Source organism: Bos mutus, chromosome 28, assembly GCF_027580195.1.
Source record: "Bos mutus isolate GX-2022 chromosome 28, NWIPB_WYAK_1.1, whole genome shotgun sequence".
NCBI classification, from domain to species: Eukaryota; Metazoa; Chordata; class Mammalia; order Artiodactyla; family Bovidae; genus Bos; species Bos mutus.
In genome coordinates this window covers 16,542,760-16,563,108 of record NC_091644.1, presented here as the reverse complement: position 1 = coordinate 16,563,108, position 20,349 = coordinate 16,542,760, and the positions used below count along the sequence as shown (strand labels likewise).

The 20,349-nt window shown below is 36.4% G+C and overlaps 1 protein-coding gene across 3 annotated transcripts in view; it reads right to left on the bottom strand.

Moving 5' to 3' along the window:
* The window catches only part of P4HA1 (prolyl 4-hydroxylase subunit alpha 1), a 105,918-nt gene that overhangs the window by 29,437 nt on the left and 56,132 nt on the right, over positions 1–20,349 (bottom strand). For all 3 annotated transcript variants that reach the window (XM_070364429.1, XM_005910145.3, XM_005910146.3), the window contains 3 exons: positions 14,520–14,759; positions 11,953–12,149; positions 9,558–9,734 (listed from right to left, as the gene is read on the bottom strand). In XM_070364429.1, the coding sequence (XP_070220530.1) occupies positions 9,558–9,734; positions 11,953–12,149; positions 14,520–14,759 (614 nt within the window). The remainder of the gene's footprint in view (positions 1–9,557; positions 9,735–11,952; positions 12,150–14,519; positions 14,760–20,349) is intronic.

Sequence of the window (20,349 nt, the reverse complement as noted above, 5' to 3'; positions counted from 1 at the left end):
AACAGAGACCTAGAAGAATTAAAGAATAAACATTCAGAGACAAACAACACAATTACTGAAATTAAAAATACTCTAGAAGGAATCAATAGCAGAATATCTGAAGCAGAAGAATGAATCAGTGAGCTGGAAGATAAAATGGTGGAAATAACTTCTGAAGAGCAGAATAAAGTAAGAAGAACAAAAAGAACTGAGGATAGTCTCAGAGACCTCTGGGACAACATCAAAAGCACCAACATTTGAATTAAAGGGGTCCCAGAAGAGAAGAGAAAATGAAAGTGTATGAGAAAATTTTTGAAGAGATTATAGTTGAAAATTTCCCAACATGGAAAAGGAAATAGTCGATCAAGTCCAAGATGCTCAAAGAGTCCCATACAGGATAAACCCAAGGAGAAACATGCCAAGACACATACTAATCAAGCTAACAAAGACTAAACACAAAGAAAGAACATTAAAAGCAGCAAGGAATAAGCAACAAGTATCATACAAAGGGAAACCCCATATGCTTAACAGCTGATCTTTCAGCAGGAACTCTGCAGGCCAGAAGGGAATGGCAGGATATATATTAAGTACTGAAAGGGAAAAACCTACAACCAAGATTACTGTACCCGGCAAGGATCTCATTCAAAACTGATGGAGAAATAAAAAGATTTCCAGACAAGCAAAAGTTAAGAGAATTCAGTACCACCAAACTAGCTCCACAACAAATGTTAAAACAGACTTAATAGTCAAAAAAACAAGAGAAGGAAAAAGATCTACAAAATCAACTCCAAACAATTAAGAAAATGGCAATAGGAACATATATATCAATAATTACTTTAAATGTAAATGGATTAAATGCTCCAACCAAAAGACAAAGACTAGCTGAATGGATACAAAAGCAAGACCCATATATATGCTGTCTACAAGAAACCCACTTCAGAGCTAAAGACACATATATACTGAAAGTGAGAGGATGAGAAAATATATTCCATGCAAATAGGAAGCAAAAGGAAGCTGAAGTAGCAATCCTCATATCTGAAAAAATAGACCTTAAAGAATATTACAAGAGATAAGGAAGGACACTACATAATGATCAAGGGATCAATCAAGAGGAAGACATAACAATTGTAAATACCTACGAACCCAACATAGGAGCACCTCAATACATAAGACAAACAATAACAGACACAAAAGGAGAGACCTACAGTAACACAATAACAGCAGGAGACTTTAACACCCCACTCACACCAATGAACAGGTCATCAAAACAGAAAATTAATACGGAAAGTCAAGTCTTAAATGATATATTAGATGAGATGAATCTCATCGATACTTTTGGGACATTCCATCCAAATGCAGAAGAATACACCTTCTTCTCAAGTGCACATGGAATATTCTCCAGGACAGACCACATCGTCGGTCACAAATCAAACCTCAGTAAATTTAAGAAAACTGAAATAGTATCAAGCATCTTCTCCGACCACAATGCTATGAGACGAGGTATCAATTACAAGAAAAAGAAACTGTAAGAAACACAAACACATGGAGATTAAACAACATGCTTCTAAATAACCAACAGGTTACTGAAGAAATCTAAAGGGAAATCAAAAAATTTCTAGAAACAAATGACAATGAAAACATGACAACTCAAAACCTATGAGATGCAGCGAAAGTAGTTCTAAGAGGGAAGTTTATAGCAATACAATCCTACCTCAAGAAACAAGAAAAACATCGAATAGACAACCTAACTGTACCTAAAACGGCTGGAAAAAGAACCAAAAAACCCCAAAATTAGTAGAAGGAAAGAAATCATAAAGATTGGAGCAGAAATATATGAAAAAGAAATGAAAGAAATAATAGTAAAGATTAATAAAACCAAAAGCTGGTTCTTTGAGAAGATAAATAAAATTGACAAAACTTTCGCCAGACTCATCAAGAGAAGAATCAAATCAACAAAATTAGAAATGAAAAAGGAGAGGTTACAACAGACAATATATAAATACAAAGGATTATAAGAGACCATTATGAACAACTATATGGCAATAAAATGGATAACCTGGAAGAAATGGACGGATTCTTAGAAAAGTTCAATCTTCCAAGACTGAACCAAGAAGAAATAGAAATTATCAACAATCCAATTACAAGCACTGAAATTGAAGCTGTGATCAAAAATCTCCCCCTCAAAAAAGCCCAGGATCAGAAGGCTTCACAGGAGAATTCTATCACACATTTAGAGAAGAGCTAATGCCTATCCTTCTAAAACTTTCAAAAAATTGCAGAGGAAGGAACACCTCCAGACTCATTCTACTAGGCCACCATCACTCTGACACCAAAACCAGACAAGGACAACACACAAAAAAGAAAACCACAGGCCAATATCACATAGATGAACATAGATGCAAAAATCCTCAACAAAATTTTAGCAAACAGAATTCAGCAATACATCCAAAAGTTCATACACCATGATCAAGTTGGGTTTATTTCAGTAATGCAAGGATTCTTCAATATATGCAAATCAATCAATGCGATACACCATATTAACAAATTGAAAGATAAAAACCGTATGATAATCTCAATAGATGCAGAAAAAGCCTTTGACAAAATTCAGCACCCATTTATGATTAAAACCCTTCAAATAATGGGCACAGAAGGAACCCATCTCAACAAAGTAAAGGCCATATATGATGTCTATAGCAAACACTATTCTCAGTGATGAAAAACTGAAATCACTCCCCCTAAGATAAGGAACAAGACAAGGGTGTCCACTTTCACCACTATTATTCAACATAGTTCTGGAAGTCCTAGCTACAGCAATCAGAGAAGAAAAAGAAATAAAAGGTATCCAGATCAATGTTTACAGATGACATGATACTGTACATAGAAAACACTAAAGATAGTATCAGAAAATTACTAGACCTAATCAGTGAATTTAGCAAAGTTGCAGGGCACAAAATCAATACACAGAAATCACTTGCATTTATATATCCTAATAATGAAAAATTAGAAAGAGAAATTAAGGAATCAATCCCATTCACCATTGCAACAAAAAGAATTAAATATCTAGGAATAGTGAATTTAACTCATGACCATTATATCTACTACTGCAGGCAGGAATCCCTTAGAAGAAATGGAGTAGCCATCATGGTGAACAAAAGAGTCCAAAATGCAGTACTTGGATGCAATCTCAAGAACGACAGAATGATCTCTGTTCGTTTCCAAGGTAAACCATTCAATATCACAGTAATCCAAGTCTATGCCCCAACCAATAACACTGAAGAAGCTGAACGGTTCTATGAAGACCTACAAGACCTTTTAGAACTAACACCCCAAAAAGATGTCCTTTTCATTATAGGGGACTGGAATGCAAAAGTAGGAAGTCAAGGAACACCTGGAGTAACAGGCAAATTTGGCCTTGGAATATGGAATGAAGCAGGGCAAAGACTAATAGAGTTTTGCCAAGAAAATTCACTGGTCATAGCAAACACCCTCTTCCAACAACACAAGAGAAGACTCTACACATGGACATCACCAGATGGTCAACACCGAAATCAGACTGATTATATTCTTTGCAGCCAAAGATGGAGAAGCTCTATACAGTCAACAAAAATAAGACCAGGAGCTGACTGTGGCTCAGATCATGAACTCCTTATTGCCAAATTCAGACTGAAATTGAAGAAAGTAGGGAAAACCACTAGACCATTCAGGTATGACCTTAATCAAATCCCTTATGATTATACAGTGGAAGTAAGAAATAGATTTAAGGGTATAGATCTGATAGAGTGCCTGATGAACTATGGAATGAGGTTCGTGACACTGTACAGGAGACAGGGATCAAGACCATCCCCATGGAAAAGAAATGCAAAAAAGCAAAATGGCTGTCTGGGGAGGCCTTACAAATAGCTGTGAAAAGAAGAGAAGCAAAAAGCAAAGGAGAAAAGGAAAGATATAAGCATGTGAATGCAGAGTTCCAAGGAATAGCAAGAAGAGATAAGAAAGCCTTCCTCAGCGATCAATGCAAAGAAATAGAGGAAAACAACAGAATGGGAAAGACTAGAGATCTCTTCAAGAAAATTAGAGATACCAAGGGAACATTTCATGCAAAGATGGGCTCGATAAAGGACAGAAATGGTATGGACCTAACAGAAGCAGAAGATATTAAGAAGAGATGGCAGGAATACACAGAAGAACTGTACAAAAAAGATCTTCACGACCCAGATAATCACGATGGTGTGATCACTCACCTAGAGCCAGACATCCTGGAATGTGAAGTCAAGTGGGCCTTAGAAAGCATCACTACGAACAAAGCTAGTGGAGGTGATGGAATTCTAGTTGAGCTATTTCAAATCCTGAAAGATGATGCTGTGAAAGTGCTGCACTCAATATGCCAGCAAATTTGGAAAACTCAGCCGTGGCCACAGGACTGGAAAAGGTCAGTTTTCATTCCAATCCCAAAGAAAGGCAATGCCAAAGAATGCTCAAACTACCGCACAATTGCACTCATCTCACATGCTAGTAAAGTAATGCTCAAGATTCTCCAAGCCAGGCTTCAGCAATACGTGAACCGTGAACTTCCAGATGTTCAATCTGGTTTTAGATAAGGCAGAGGAACCAGAGATCAAATTGCCAACATCCGCTGGATCATAGAAAAAGCAAGAGAGTTCCAGAAAAACACCTATTTCTGCTTTATTGACTATGCCAAAACCTTTGACTATGTGGATCACAATAAACTGTGGAAAATTCTGAAAGAGATGGGAATACCAGATCACCTGACCTGCCTCTTGAGAAATCTGTACGCAGGTCAGGAAGCCACCGTTAGAAATGGACATGGAACAACAGACTGGTTCCAAATACGAAAAGGAGTACGTCAAGGCTGTATATTATCACCCTGCTTACTTAACTTATATGCAGAGTGCTGCTGCTAAGTTGCTTCCGTCGTGTCTGACTCTGTGCGACCCCATAGATAGCAGCCCACCAGGCTCCCCCGTCCCTGGGATTCTCCAGGCAAGAACACTGGAGTGGGTTGCCATTTCCTTCTCCAATGCATGAAAGTGAAAAGTGAAAGTGAAGTCACTCAGTCGTATCCGACTCTTAGCAACCCCACGGACTGCAGCCCACTAGGCTCCTCCATCCATGGGATTTTCCAGGCAAGAGTACTAGAGTGGGGTGCCATTGCCTTCTCCGAGTACATCATGAGAAATGCTGGACTGGATGAAGCACAAGCTGGAATCAAGATTGCTGGGAGAAATATCAATAACCTCAGATATGCAGATGACACCACCCTTATGGCAGAAAGTGAAGAGGAACTCAAAAGCCTCTTGATGAAAGTGAAAGTGGAAGAGTAAAAAAGTTGGCTTAAAGCTCATCATTCAGAAAACGAAGATCATGGCATCTGGTCCCATCAGTTCACAGGAAATAGATGGGGAACAGTGGAAACAGTGTCAGACTTTAATTTTTTGGGCTCCAAAATCACTGCAGATGGTGACTGCAGCCATGAAATTAAAAGACACTTACTCCTTGGAAGGAAAGTCATGACCAACCTAGATAGCATATTCAAAAGCAGAGACATTACTTTGCCAACAAAGGTTCGTCTAGTCAAGGCTATGGTTTTTCCAGTGGTCATGTATGGATGTGAGAGTTGGACTGTGAAGAAGGCTGAGCGCCGAAGAACTGATGCTTTTGAACTGTGGTGTTGGAAAAGACTCTTGAGAGTCCCTTGGACTGCAAGGAGATCCAACCAGTCCATTCTGAAGGAGATCAGCCCTGGGATTTCTTTGGAGGGAATGATGCTGAAGCTGAAACTCCAGTACTTTGGCCACCTCATGCAAAGAGTTGACTCATTGGAAGGGACTCTGATGCTGGGAGGGATTGGGGACAGGAGGAGAAGGGGACGACAGAGGATGAGATGGCTGGATGGCATCACTAACTCGATGGACGTGAGTCTGAGTGAACTCCGGAGTTGGTGATGGACAGGGAGGCCTGGCGTGCTGCGATTCATGGGGTCGCAGAGAGTAGGACACAACTGAGTGACTGAACTGAACTGAACTGAACTGAAGGAGACAAAAGAACTGTACACAGAAAACCGTAAGACACTGATGAAAGAAAGACAACATAAACAGATGGAGAGACATTCCATGTTCCTGGGCAAGAAGAATCAATATTGTGAAAATGACTATACTACCAAATGCAATCTACAAATTCAATGTGATCCCTATCAAATTATCAATGGCATTTCCAACAAAACTAGAACAAAAAATTTCACAATCCATATGGAAACAAAGAAGACCCTGAATAGCCAACGCAGTCTTGAGAAAGAATGGAGCTGGAGGAATCAACCTTCCTGACTTCAGATTATACTACAAAGCTACAGTCATCAAGACAGTAAGGTACTGGCACAAAAACAGAAATACAGACCAATGGAACAAGATAGAAAGCCCAGAAATAAACCCATGCACCTATGGGTACCTTATTTCTGACAAAGGAGGCACGAATATACAATGGGGCAAAGACGGCCTCTTCAATAAATGGTGCTGGGAAAACGGGACAGCTACATGTAAAAGAATGAAATTAGAACACTTCCTAACACCATACACAAAGATAAACTCAAAATGGATTAAAGACCTTTATGTAAGACCAGAAACTATTAAACTCTCGGAGGAAAACATAGGCAGAACAGTCAATGACATAAAAAAGCAAGATCCTCTATGACCCACCTCCTAGAGGAAAGGAAATAAAAACAAAAGTAAACAAGTGGGACCTGATTAAACTTAAAAGCTTTTGCACAGCAAAGGAAACTATAAGCAAGGTAAAACGACAACCCTCAGAATAGGAGAAAATAATAGCAAATTAATCCTGATGAAGGATTAATTTCCAAAATATACAAGCAGCTCATACAACTCAATGCCAGAAAAACAAACAACCCAATCAAAAAGTGGGAAAAAGACCTAAACAGACATTTCTCCAAAGATGACATATAGATGGCTAACACACACATGAAAAGATGTTCAACATCACTCATTATTCAGTTCAGTTCAGTTGCTCAGTCGTATGATGAGATATCACCTCACACAGGTCAGAATGGCCATCATCAAAAAGTCTACAAACAATAAATGCTGGAGAGGGTGTAGAGAAAAGGGAATGTTCTTGCACTGTTGGTGGGAATATAAATTGATACAGCCACTATGGAGAAGATGGTATGGAGATTCCTTAAAAAACTAGGAATAAAACCACCCATATGACCCAGCAATCCCAATCCTAGGCATATACCCTGAGGAAACCAAAATTGAAAAAGACACACGTATCCCATTGTTCATTGCAGCACTATTTACAATAGCTAGAACATGGAAGCAACCATTGACAGATGAATGGATAAAGAAGTTGTGGTACATATATACAATGGAATACTACTCAGCCATAAAAAGGAACACATTTGAGTCAGATCTAATGAGGTGGATGAACCTAGAACCTATCATACAGTGTGGAGTCAGAAAGAGAAAGATAAATATCATATTCTAACGCACATATATGGAATCTAGAAAAATGGTTCTGAAGAATTTATTTACAGGGCAGCAATGGAGAAACAAACTTATGAACAGACTCTATTCTCAATAGAGAATAGACTTATGAACATGGGGAGATGGGAGGAGAGGATGAGACGTATGGAAGAAACTTACATGACCATATGTAAAATAGATAGCCAAAGGGAATTTGTTGTATGGCTCAGGAAACTCAAACAGGGGCTCTGTATCAGTCTAGAGGGGTGAGATGGTGTGGGAGATGGGAGGGAGGTTCAAAAGGGAGGGCATATATGTATACCTATGGCTGATTCATGTTGAGGTTTGACAGAAAACAACAAAATTCTGTAAAGCAATTATCTTTCAATAAAAAAATAAATTAAAAAGAAAAAATCAGTTTCAAGGTCAATCTTTTCTTCCTTCAAGATATTTGCTCATATATTTCAAATAAACAGTGAAATAATCTTAGACTGAGCACAAAGATTGATGAAAAGAACTCATAAATGTTATTTTTTTTAAAAAACACAGAAAGAGATGGCAGCCAAGATAATGATTTTAAACTTTTTTCTAAAAATGAAAGATTGTTTGGAGGTTAACAAGAATATAAAATTTTCCTTGTCATTGTATTTTTTGATCAAATAATCTAATTGAGGCATCCCTTTTAAGACTGAGGTCTCCAAACTCAGAGATATAAGACAGTCTCCAAGCAGAAATAAATTTCTAATATTCTACCACAATAATTTTGCTTTACTGACACAAATATAACAGACTAAAATCCAAAAAAAAAAAAAGACAGAATATGATATCACTATCTTTTATCTGTTTAAAAGATTTGTAAGAGCTCCCTTGGACAACACCCATACAAATTAGACAAGTCTTTTCATTTAAAATACTGGAGTGGGTTGCCATGCGCTTCTCCAGGAGACCTTCTCAGCCCAGGGATTGAATCTGAGTCTCCTGCAGAGCAGCCAAATTCTTTACCCTCTGAGCCACCAGAGAAGCTCATAATCTTTAGTTAAAAAACAAAAAGTACCCATTTTCAAAAGTAGTAAAACTTAACAGCAATAAACATTCTGATTTCAAGTTTATTCTGCAGTATAGAAATCCAGACAAGGAACAGCAAACTATGGTCCATGGGCTGAATTCATCCAGCTACTTGCTTCTAGAAATAAAAGTTTTACTGGAATATAGCCATACTCATTTATGTATTTTCTATGACTGCTTTTGCATTACAAGAGCAGAGGTGAGTAGTTATAACAGACTGTACAGCCTGCAAAACCTAAAAAGATTTACTATCTGGACCTTTACAGAAAAAATTTCCAGTTCCTGTATAGTAAGTGAGCAAAAATATTTCTAGTGTTTACTTAACAGTCTCTTTATGAAAATGATCATAGTTTGTATTTTGCTGTCAATAAGACCAAACAGATTTTAAGAACAAGCTGATGGGGAAAAAGCCAAGAGCATAAAGGTCATTCTTGCTCCCCAAAGATTAATTTCTATGCTAAACACTAAAGCTTATAGGATTGTGTTTATAATAAATTCTTTCTTAAGATAAATGATGTAGGTTGAAGCCAGAAAACGATGATGTCATTATTTCAGATTAGCAAGATGTTCATGCCCAATGATATCCTCCAAGTAATAATGTACCTAGACAGGAATAAAAATACTTCAAGTATTATTTCAGATAAAACTATAGAAGTTAAATATAAAAAGTTGGCCTCTGATCAATCTCAGAGATTAAAGGGCTCCAAAGTACACAGAAATTTTTTCAGGAAGATGCTGAAACACAAATCTGTTAAGTGTGAATAAAAATATAACCTATGATTTTCATAATTTAATGCTTAAACCCTACTTGCAAGGTTACATACAAGGTATGTAATGTGTTGATAATAAAAAGAGAAAAATTGGTATAAATAGAGCTTAGTTAATTCCATTAGTTTTCAACAATAATATCTAAAACTATCTATGGGGTTATTGTCATGTCAATTATCATTTTTATAATCTTGCAAAGGAAAAGCTGAAACACAAGTAAACTGAGGAGAGAAAAAAAGAAAAAAAATTATTTACCCTTGGTTTTGCTAGATCTTTAACGACTTCAATTTCTGCATCAGAAATAATATCATGGAAGCGGATAATACGAGGCTTGTCCCACTCATCCTCCTGTTTGGCTGGAGCCAGGATAAATTTAGGATTCCGGTTTCCATCATGGTAGCGACAGAAGAGTTTTTTCTGTCTCCGAGGAGTCTGAACAAAAAGTTTAAAAAATTATAAATATATTAGAGTAATAATATTTTAATGCTGTTCCTATGAAGATAAGAAGCAGTAATCATGCTGGTGTATAGACACAGTACTTGAGGAAGAACATACAAAACAAATAGTGCTCTGCAAATATTCTGCATCAAACAGGACCTTCAGAATTTTAAAAGTTTTATTAATGATTCTTTTCTGGAAGAGACGGTGAGGTTTCTCTTTAACCCTTCTCTCATCAAAATAAAGTTCAGGCCTTGTAAATATGAAAAAAATAATAAAATGATTATAGAAATATGAAATGAATGACCAGCCCTGCGCCAAACTTCACAAAGTAACTGGGAAAAACCCAGAAAAGTTTCTTAAAGAAAAAAACCTAACCAGGTTTTCCCAAGTACCTCCTAATTTTAAAAAGTTTAAGTGATTTTTTTTTTTACGATGAAAAGAGAGCTCTGAAAGAGAAAATTAGTTATTAAACAAAGAAGCCAGGTGCTTTTAGTAGCAGGTATTCAAGTCAGCAAAAATCAATAAATGTATTTTTCAATCACCTATGTATCACATTAACTAAATATGCAGTTGGCCAGAAAGATAAAAACAACCCCGCATGGATGTTTTGGCCAATCTAATGTTATGCCATTGCTGATTCTTCTCTTGATTAAACAAGCATTTCATATTATAAAGTAGAACTAATAGTGATTTATGTTTATTCTCGTTATTTACCAAGAATCAAATCCAAGGTTTTAAATATATCTTTTATATGATGATAAGACCAATTTAACTATTCTGAGAAAAAGGATGCTCTTTTGATTTTGGGCTGAGTTTACGTGTGTGTCACATCAACAAACGGGCAAATTAACAGACTTCTGTTATAAATCTATAGTTCTATTTTGCTCTCTTATTTAAGAGTTTCTAAGGGCAGTAAAAAATATCTGCTCACTACTGGAAATCTGAACACTGACTAGGTACTTAATGATATTATGGAACTACTAACTACTTACGATACTGGAACTATCATGATAATGGTATTGTGGTCATTTAAAAGTCCTTATCTTTAAATGATATACACTAAAATATTTAGATGTGAAATTAAAAAAAAATGTTTCATGAGTCTAATTTGTATTTACTCATTAGATCAAAGCAAAAGTTCTCTGGGAATCCATGAACTTATCAATGTTCATATTCTCTGGGAATCCATGAACTTATCAAAGTGTCAACATAGATAAGATCTACTTATTTGCTGGTAGAGGTTAGGCTGTCAACAGTAAATCACCAAATATCAAGAAGTCATCAATATCAAAACATAAAACCCAGCCTAAGTTTATCAGTAGTAGAGAAAAGTTAAACACTATTCAAATGCTTTCACTTAAAATTACTCCAAAAATTCACTAAATCCTGCCTCATACACCAGCATTCAACTGAACACTAGTACCACATGATACTCCTTTAAAAAGGGTTCTATGATCAATTAAGGTTGAGAAACAAAGTATATCATACTCATAATCATCATAAAAAGGATCTGAAAAGTCCTAAAGCTGAACAAAGAAACCTATGTTCCCAAGGCTTGAACTGTATTATTTTTGGCCTATTACCTTTTTAGTATTCTGGTAAACTGAGTATAAACATATAATATAGATATACAATAAACAAAGGGATATTTACAGACACATTTTAGTATTTTAAAAAATAAATGTTATAAAGCCAAAATCTATTTAAAGTCTTTATGCATTTTTAATATTTCTTAAATAGACTAAAACTTTACATTAGGCAGTCTTATCAAGGCTGACTAGGAGCAAAACCACAAGATATCACTGTATAGATGAATCCATCGTTTCATAGGATGTTAGAATGATATATTATTTCTATGTAAGACTGATGAAATCTCTTTTGCATTAAGATATAAGAAAAAACTGTATCACTTCTCTTAAATAATCTGATCCTTCACCTTAAAAAGCCTCTTCTAATCTATGAAAAGGGTAATAATTACCAAAAATGCATGTAATGGTACATGAGTCACAAGCTTTATTTTAAAGCTATTTTACTAGAAGTTGGAACACATTAAGTGCAACGCCAACAATAAAGTGATGTGACATAACGTAATACTTTAGGAATAATTCTAATTTTTATCACAAAAGTTTAAAAGATTCTGTGTCTCTCCAGAACTACGTACAAGCACACATGCACACTCACACACACACAATTGGCTTTTCCACTTTACCATTTTGATACCCTCCCCACGGCACAGCATTTCGTACTTCTGTCTCTCTGGCAGGTAATCCACAGCAGCACCTTTTTTCTTCAGTGTGGTTTTCTGATCAGATTGGTCATCTGAAGAAGACTTATTGGCATCTTTTTCTTTAGCCATTATATACTCAAAGTATTTTAAGTTACCGTTAGCTCTCTGATGTTCAGGATCTATTACGAAAGAAAGAAAGCATGTTCGTGAGTAAGTTTACAGTTGTTCAAGCATGAGCATAAGATACCCAGTGGAGGAACATGTAATTTACCTTCCAAACCAGGTTGCTTTATGAGAGTGAAAGGAGGCATTAATGAAAATTATTATACCAAAACAACAGGTGTAAATCAGTACTGCCCCAAGCAAATCAAGAGTACAGTTCTAACTCTAGTTCTGGAGATGGAATCAGCCATCTATTTCAAAGTAGTAATTATTGCTTTTACTTTGAGAATGTTCCATGTGACAAGTTACTAAGCAGCCAAAGGAAGTATGATCAATTTGATGTCAAATGAATTTTAAAGTACTACTGATTAAACTTATTTTAAGCAACAGAAAAGATTTTTCTGAGATTGAAATGTAATGACCATGGGGAAGACAGGGTATACAGTTCAAAGGTAACCTTTACCACAGATAATATTATAAATGCCGAACACAGTCTACTTCTGAGGGCTGAGTGCATTTCAGTCCCAAAATTCTAAGTGAGACAGAAAAGAGAAACTAAAAATATAATTTTCAAATAAGCCAGAATCCACTAACTGCCTCAGAATTGCTAGTCATAATTTTTAGCTATCTTTTAGTAGGGGGAAGGAGGACTACTCCACCCATGTGGGAGAAAAAAAATATAAACCACCACTCCCCCCACCCCCCCGCCCACATACACACACAACACAAATGAAAAAGACAGACTAGGGCACAGAAAGTTCACTTGTGACGTTAACTGAGTGTTTTAAAAAAAATCCAGCCTTAGATTTGTAAAATACTTCTTGTCTTTGAGAAATTGCTTATGTTGTGATGTACAGAATATGAGGCTAATTTTGCAAAAGAAATGGAAAAATGGGGGGAGAAGAGGGTATGCTACAAGGAAACAAAAAAATTGGTAGGTGTCTCTGGGTGATTGGTTTATGGTGACTCTTCTGTATTTTCTTCTACTTTTAAAATTTTTTCTTAAATGAATGAAGTATTTTTAAATCAGGAGGAAAAAAATCACTTAAAATACTGGGGGAAAAGGGCTAACTGAATATCTCAATTTATCAATTCATTCAACTAAGAAATAACCTAATTTCAAAAGCTTATTTTCAGATGACCAATCCTTTTGAATTGTTTAACTCTCCTAATATACACATATTTACCTATTCATAAAAATAATTTAAGTTTTAAAGCTTCATTATATACCAAAGGCCACATGACTTTTTTTAGCATACAATTTCACCACCACAGATTCTAAGTCAGTAGGTTTGGGGTGAGATCAGGAATTTTCATTTCTAATAAGCATCCAAGTAATTCTGATCATTGGCCTCTTGATCATACTTAGAAAAACAGTACATCCCTGTTAAAAATACTAGTGGTAAAATCTTCGTATCATATTTTCCTAATATTTAAATACGGCAATCAAATATATTTTCATTCTATTTATTTCTGTGAAATAATTTCAATCTCCGATGGAACTGGAAGATATTAAATGGAAAATCTCATGCATGTGCCCTCAGGAACACAAAACTTAAAGACTGAGAGACTGATTTCCCATAAATGCCTGATTTTCAGAAAACTGATAAATGTTGGAATGTTCTTAAATTTCAGGGAATTGGTCAGGGGTTGCCTCTTATCAATCTTGGGAAATTTTGCTTACAGTTTCCAGGGGCATGAACAAGAAATGACTCAGTTTGAGATGGTCTTACAAAGTAAGCTAAATTGAGCTTTGTTTGTATGACTGGAGGGTTTTGTCTGCCTAGGGAATGTTCAATGCTGGTCCCCATTTGTTTCTGATTTCAACAAACTCTAACTGAACTCTCACCTCTTTATATTCCCTGCCCTACTCCCTCAACGGACGTATCTGTAGCTTCCTACAGCTTGCATGTCCCAAATGCAGTTCCTCTGCTATTCCTGAATAAACTCATCTTTTTGACAATTATGAGTTTGCTTCATTTTACCTTTTTATTTAGGCTGACGTTTCAAATCACTATTTCCAAATAGGAAATTCAGTAAACCAAAAATTTCCTTCAAAGGATACTGGTTAATATTTAATATGGCAACATGGCAAATAAACAGTTTTGACTGAGTTAGCTATGTTGGATTCAATTTTGAAGTTCCTAAGAAGTACAGAGCAGAGAAACACAGCTACTCTTATAGTACTATTAGGTGAGAAAGATCAGTTGCCATTTATTTAGAGGATAAACAGAAAGATAAAGTATGTCTGACAGATGAGCTCTTGACTTGTGACAAAAAGTACCAAAACTGTATGACAAATATACATACTCACACATAATTATAATTAGTATATCTATATATCCCCCAATATATCCTTAACCTTGAATTAGGCCAAATTAACATACCTAGTTCAAGAAGCTTCTTTGTGAGCAAAAGCGCCTTATCCAGGTCTCCCTGCTGGTATACTGCATAGCTCAAATAATCCAGAACAGAGACTTTATCAACGGTAGAAACCTCGCCTTCATCCAGCTGCCTCAGTGCCTGTTCCATCCACAGCTCTGTATGGTAATAATCTGCTTCTGTGTAGGCCACTTTGCCCAACTCAAAACAGTCCTCAACTGTTAGAAAAGATTTGTGTTTTACTCCTATGGAAAGAAAATACAGAGAACTTTAGGAATCTTAATACTACTATAGGTTTATTTAGGACTATACGGCTTTCAAAGTACTATCTCACTCTCATTTGAACCTCACAACAACCTTCTGAGGTAGGAAAAGCAGGAATTACCCTAGGTTTATAAACAAAGGAACAAAGTACAAGGTAATGAAACATGGCAAGGATCACACAGCTAATAGGTGATGTGGGACCTAGAGAATCCACGATTTCAATTATCAGTCCTCATATCAAAAAGACGCACCAATTAAGCTGAAGTATGCAATTTTCCAACACAGTGGGAATCACCATGAGATATATCTAACTCTTAACCAACACCTTAGGATAAAGGGATACATGGAAGAGAGACAAACCTATTGACTCTTTCCCCTACCATTCCCCTTTTCAAAAGTATTAATGATATGTAATTTACATACCATGAAGTTCACCCAGTTAAAAAATTCAACAGTTTTCACTATATTCACAGAGCTGTACAACCATTACCATAATAGGATTTTAGAACATTTTCATTACCCCAAAAAGAAACGCTGTAACCATAAGCAGTCACTACCCATTGTATCTCCCCTTTCCTGCCCTATCCCTAGATACCACCAGTCTACTTTCTGTACCTACTTGTCTATTCTGGCTATCGCACATAAATGGAATTGGACAACAGGTAGTCTTTTGTGACTGGACTGTTTTACTCAGCATAATGTTTTCAAGGTTCTTTTTATTGCCAAATACCAGCCCACTATAGGATAGACTACATTTTGCTCATCAGTTGATAGACATTTGAATTGTTTCTACTTTTCTGACTTCTATGAATAATGTTACTATAAACATTCATGTACAAGTTTTAGTGTGGAAATATTTTGTCATTACTCTTGAGTATATACATAGCAGTGAAATTGCTGGGTCTTATGGCAACACTATGCTTACCATGTTCAGAAACAGCCAAACTGTTTTCCAAAGTGGCTGCACCATTTTACGATTTTACAATCCTGTGTGTATGCTCATACATAAATCAATGTATGAGGGTTCCAATTTCTCTACATTCTCACCAATACTTGCTACTGCTCATCTTTTTTATTATAGCCACTGAGGGTACGAAGTAGCATTTCATTGTGGTTTTTAAATTTTATTTCTCTAATGATGATGTTGAACATGTTTCTACATGCCTATTGTCCATCTATATATCATCTTTGGAAAAATGTCTGTTCAAATCTTTTGTCCATTTAAAAACTTGGTTGTCTTTTTACTATTGACTAATTATGTTTCAAATGTTGTACAATCACCATTACTTTTATAAGAATAGGGAAAAGATAAAGAACTACAGAAAGATATAAATGTAAAAAATATTCTCTGAATGATAGCAACCATGTAACATTCCATTTTATGAACAGTAAATCAGATGAGTTAAGTAGAGACTTTAAGAGCCTGAGTATTTTATGCTGTTCTTTGTTTATAGCATGTTAAGTAAACAACAGTGAGAAAATTACATCTGGACCACATATTCTGGGGGTAGGGTGGGGAAGGGAACTGCTTCTGATATAAAACACAGGTGATCCTTGAACAACAAAGTTTGCATTGCATGGGTCCACTTATATGGGCATTTTTTTCAATAAATACATATATGTATTACAAATGTATTTTCTCTTCCTTATGCTTCTCTAAATAACATTTTCTTTTCTCTAGCTTGCTGCTGCTGCTGCTGCTAAGTTGCTTCGGTCGTGTCCAACTCTGTGCGACCCCAGAGACGGCAGCCCACCAGGCTCCCCTGTCCCTGGGATTCTCCAGGCAAGAACACTGGAGTGGGTTGCCATTTCCTTCTCCAATGCATGAAAGTGAAAAGTGAAAGTGAAGTCGCTTAGTCGTGTCGGACTCTTAGCGACCCCATGGACTGCAGCCCACCAGGCTCCTCCATCCCTGGGATTTTCCAGGCAAGAGTACTAGAGTGGGGTGCCATTTCCTCCTCCAATGCATAAAAGTGAAAAGTGAAAGTGAAGTCGCTCAGTCGTGTCCGACTCTTAGCGACCCCATGGACTGCAGCCTACCAGGCTCCTCCATCCATGGGATTTTCCAGGCAAGAGTACAGGAGTGGGGTGCCATTGCCTTCTTTAGCTTACTGTATTGTAAAAATGTAGCACACAATACATACAACATATGAATTGTGTTAATAAGCAACTTAAAATATCACTAAGGCTTCTGATCAATAGTAGACTATTAGTACTTAAGTCTAGGGAGAATCAAAATTTACATGCAGATTTTCAACTGCTCAGGAGCTCAGCAGCTGTAACACCAGCATTTTTGAAGGATTAACTACTCTACCTAGAAATGCTGGATAAAATCTAACAGTTATCCATTTATCCATTTGTACCATGGCCAGATTCACAGGAATTAAGCAAATTTTTTGAGGTCAAAACCAAAAAGGAACTTGAAACCTAGAGAGGTAAGTAGAGGATGAAGCTGCATCTCCTCTGGAGGCAGTCATCAGATGAGAAAACTAGAAGCATGATTTTTAACCATCAAGAAAGGGATAAAGAGGGCTTCCCTAATGGCTCAGTGGTAAAGACTCTGCCTGCCAATGTGGGAGACATGGGTTTGATCCCTGGTCCGGGGAGATCCCACATGCCGAGGGACAACTCAGCCTGTATGCCACAACTAAGTCCATGCTCTAGAGTCTGCGAGCCACAACTATTGTGCCCACGTGCTCCAACTACTGAAGCCCCAATGTTCTAGAGCCTGTGCTCCACAATAGGGGAAGCCACCTCAGTGAGAAGCCCGAGTACCACAACTGGAGAGTAGCCCCGCCTGCCATAACTAAAGAAAAGCCTGCACAGAAATGAAGACCCAGCACAGACAAATAAATAAAATTTTTTTAAAAGAAAGGGATAGGAGATAAAGCCTCAGGCCCATGCAAAATGACAGAACAGACCCTTGAAAAACTACCTCTTTACTTAAAAAATGAGCTAGAAAAAACTCTTGTCAGCTGGCAAAGAGAAACAACAAAAAAACTTATTTTTCTCATCCTGCACTGTAGGTAAGAAAACAATCTCTTAAGAATTCCACAGGCATGCCTTCTGGGAGGTTTCGATTTCAAATATACGCTATCTCCATGGTCTTGGGAAACCAAAGCCAAGAATTTAACTTAAAGTGATTGGAGGCTGGTAAGGTCAAAGGACACGTGGCAGAAGCAACATTTATACTCTGCAAAACACACCTTCACTTCAGGTTTTGCAATATTCGCACACACAATCTGAAGAAATGCACACAATTCAAAATCACAAAGCACACAATGAAACAAGCCACTATGAGCAAAATCAGCAGAAACTATTCAAAAACAGTATCAGATATCACCCAATATATTCAGATGTTATCAGATTAAGACTACAAAATAACTATGATTAAAATGTTTAAAGAATTTCTAAAAAAAAAAAAAAAAGAAAATATGAACATGTAAGATACCCTAAAAAGACCAGGCAGATGTGAATAGGAGAAAAAATACAACTTTCAGAAATTATAAATATTATCAAAGAGACAAACATGTATTGCTCAGGTCAAACAGCAAGTGAGACACAACAAAAAAAGAGAATAACATACCTAGAAGAGAGAACTGAATAACTTACCATAGGATAAACTACTCAGAATGCAGCACAGAGGAGGAATACATATAAAGTGCTAGTTAAAAGATAAGGAAGAAAAACTAGGAAGACAACAGAATGTGGAAAAGGCACTATTTATAGAAATAACAGTCAACAATTTTCTAGAATTAGAATGCATGAAACCAAAGATTCAGGAAGCACAGAGACTCCTAAGCCAAAGTACAGGCAAGGGATTCTCAAGGATTTGTTTCAACGAGGAGGAGGAAAATAATTCCAAAAGAAAAGTCTGAGGTACCAAAAAGAAAAAAAAAAAAGATAAAGAATTTGGTATACACTTAAAGAAAAATGAGCTATCAGATTGGCAAAAATTTCAAAGTCTGAAATTTTTTTTGTGATGCTGTGGTGAATAGGCACTCTCATGTATCACTGGTAGAAAAAAATGACAGAACCACTATGGAGGGAAATTAGCAATATTAGCAAAATGTCCTATACATCTACTCTGAATCAGTGGCATCATTTCTAGAAAAAATATCCCAAAGATCACTTGGCAAAAAACAAAAAAATATGCACAAGGTTATTGGCAATATTATTTTTATATTATTTTATAATAGTAAAAGAGTACAAACAAAACAAATGTCTGAATCAATGGGGCCCCAGTTAAATAAACTATAGTAAATTCACAAAAGAGAGTAACAGGTAGCTATAAAAAGAAATGAGGATTTCTACATAGCATATGAGGTAATATCTAGAGCATATCAATAAATTAAAATATCAAAATACAGAAAGTATACTATGCTGCCTTCTCTGCTGAAGCTGAGAGAAAATAGGAATATATATACACATTTGCTTATATTTTAAAGAAGAAACAGTGGAAATGAAAAGCCTAATCAAGTGGTAGTTCATATAGGAAGAAGAAAGCAACAGGTTGGGAAGTACAGAATGATAGTAGAACTTCTGTAAGTGGACCTTATTAAGACAGTTTAGACTTTGAATGAATAAAAAAAGTTCTGCATAACTAAAACTACTACGAGAGATACGAGAGACATGGTGATGGTGGTCAAAAGGTACAAACTCCCAATTATATGATAAGTCCTGGGGATGTAATGTACAGCATGTTAACTGTAGTTAATAATACTGTATTGTATATTTAAAGTTGCTGGAAGAGTACATATATTTTAAAAGAAAAAAGTTTTTGTAACTATGTGATGTGATGGTGCATGTTAACTAAACATATTATGGTGATCATCTCACAACACATACATATCCAAGTCATACTGCACACCCAAAACTAACACAAAGTTATATGCCAATCACATCTCAATCTTTAAAAAATCTGGGTGCCTCTTTTAAATAAAAACATAAAATTTTTTAATAATAGAAGAGGACAAAGATAGGATATAAATTAAAAACTAGCCTGTGGGGCTTTCCTGGTGGTCCAGTGGTTAAGAATCTGCCTTGCAATGCAAGGGACACTGGTTCGATCCCTGGTCCAGGAAGACCCCACAAGACGCAGAGCAACTAAGCCCATGCACCACAACTACCGAGCCTATGCTCTAGAGCCTGTGAGCTGCAACTTCTGAGGCCACGCCCCTAGAGCCTGTGCTCCGCAACGAGAAGCCACTGCAGTGAGAAGCCTGTGTACCAAAGACTAGACCCTGCTCGCCACAGCTAAAGCCCATGTGCAGCAACAAAGACCCACCACAGCCAAGTAAATAAATCTTAAAAAAAAAAATCCTGTGATAAATGTGCTTTTAGTGATGAAGATATAGAAGAAGAAAAAGGAAGGGGAGAAAGAAAAGGAGGGGTATATTTTCCAACTTTTGATACCAATGTTCAAACAATAAATGTGAAGCTCTCAGTGGTTTAAGTTAATGTCAAAATATCTTACTTCGTATATCAAAACAAAAAGATATAGCACGTCCATGGATTAGAAAATTGTCTTGTTAAAATGACAGTATTGCCCAAATTATCCTCAAGATTCAA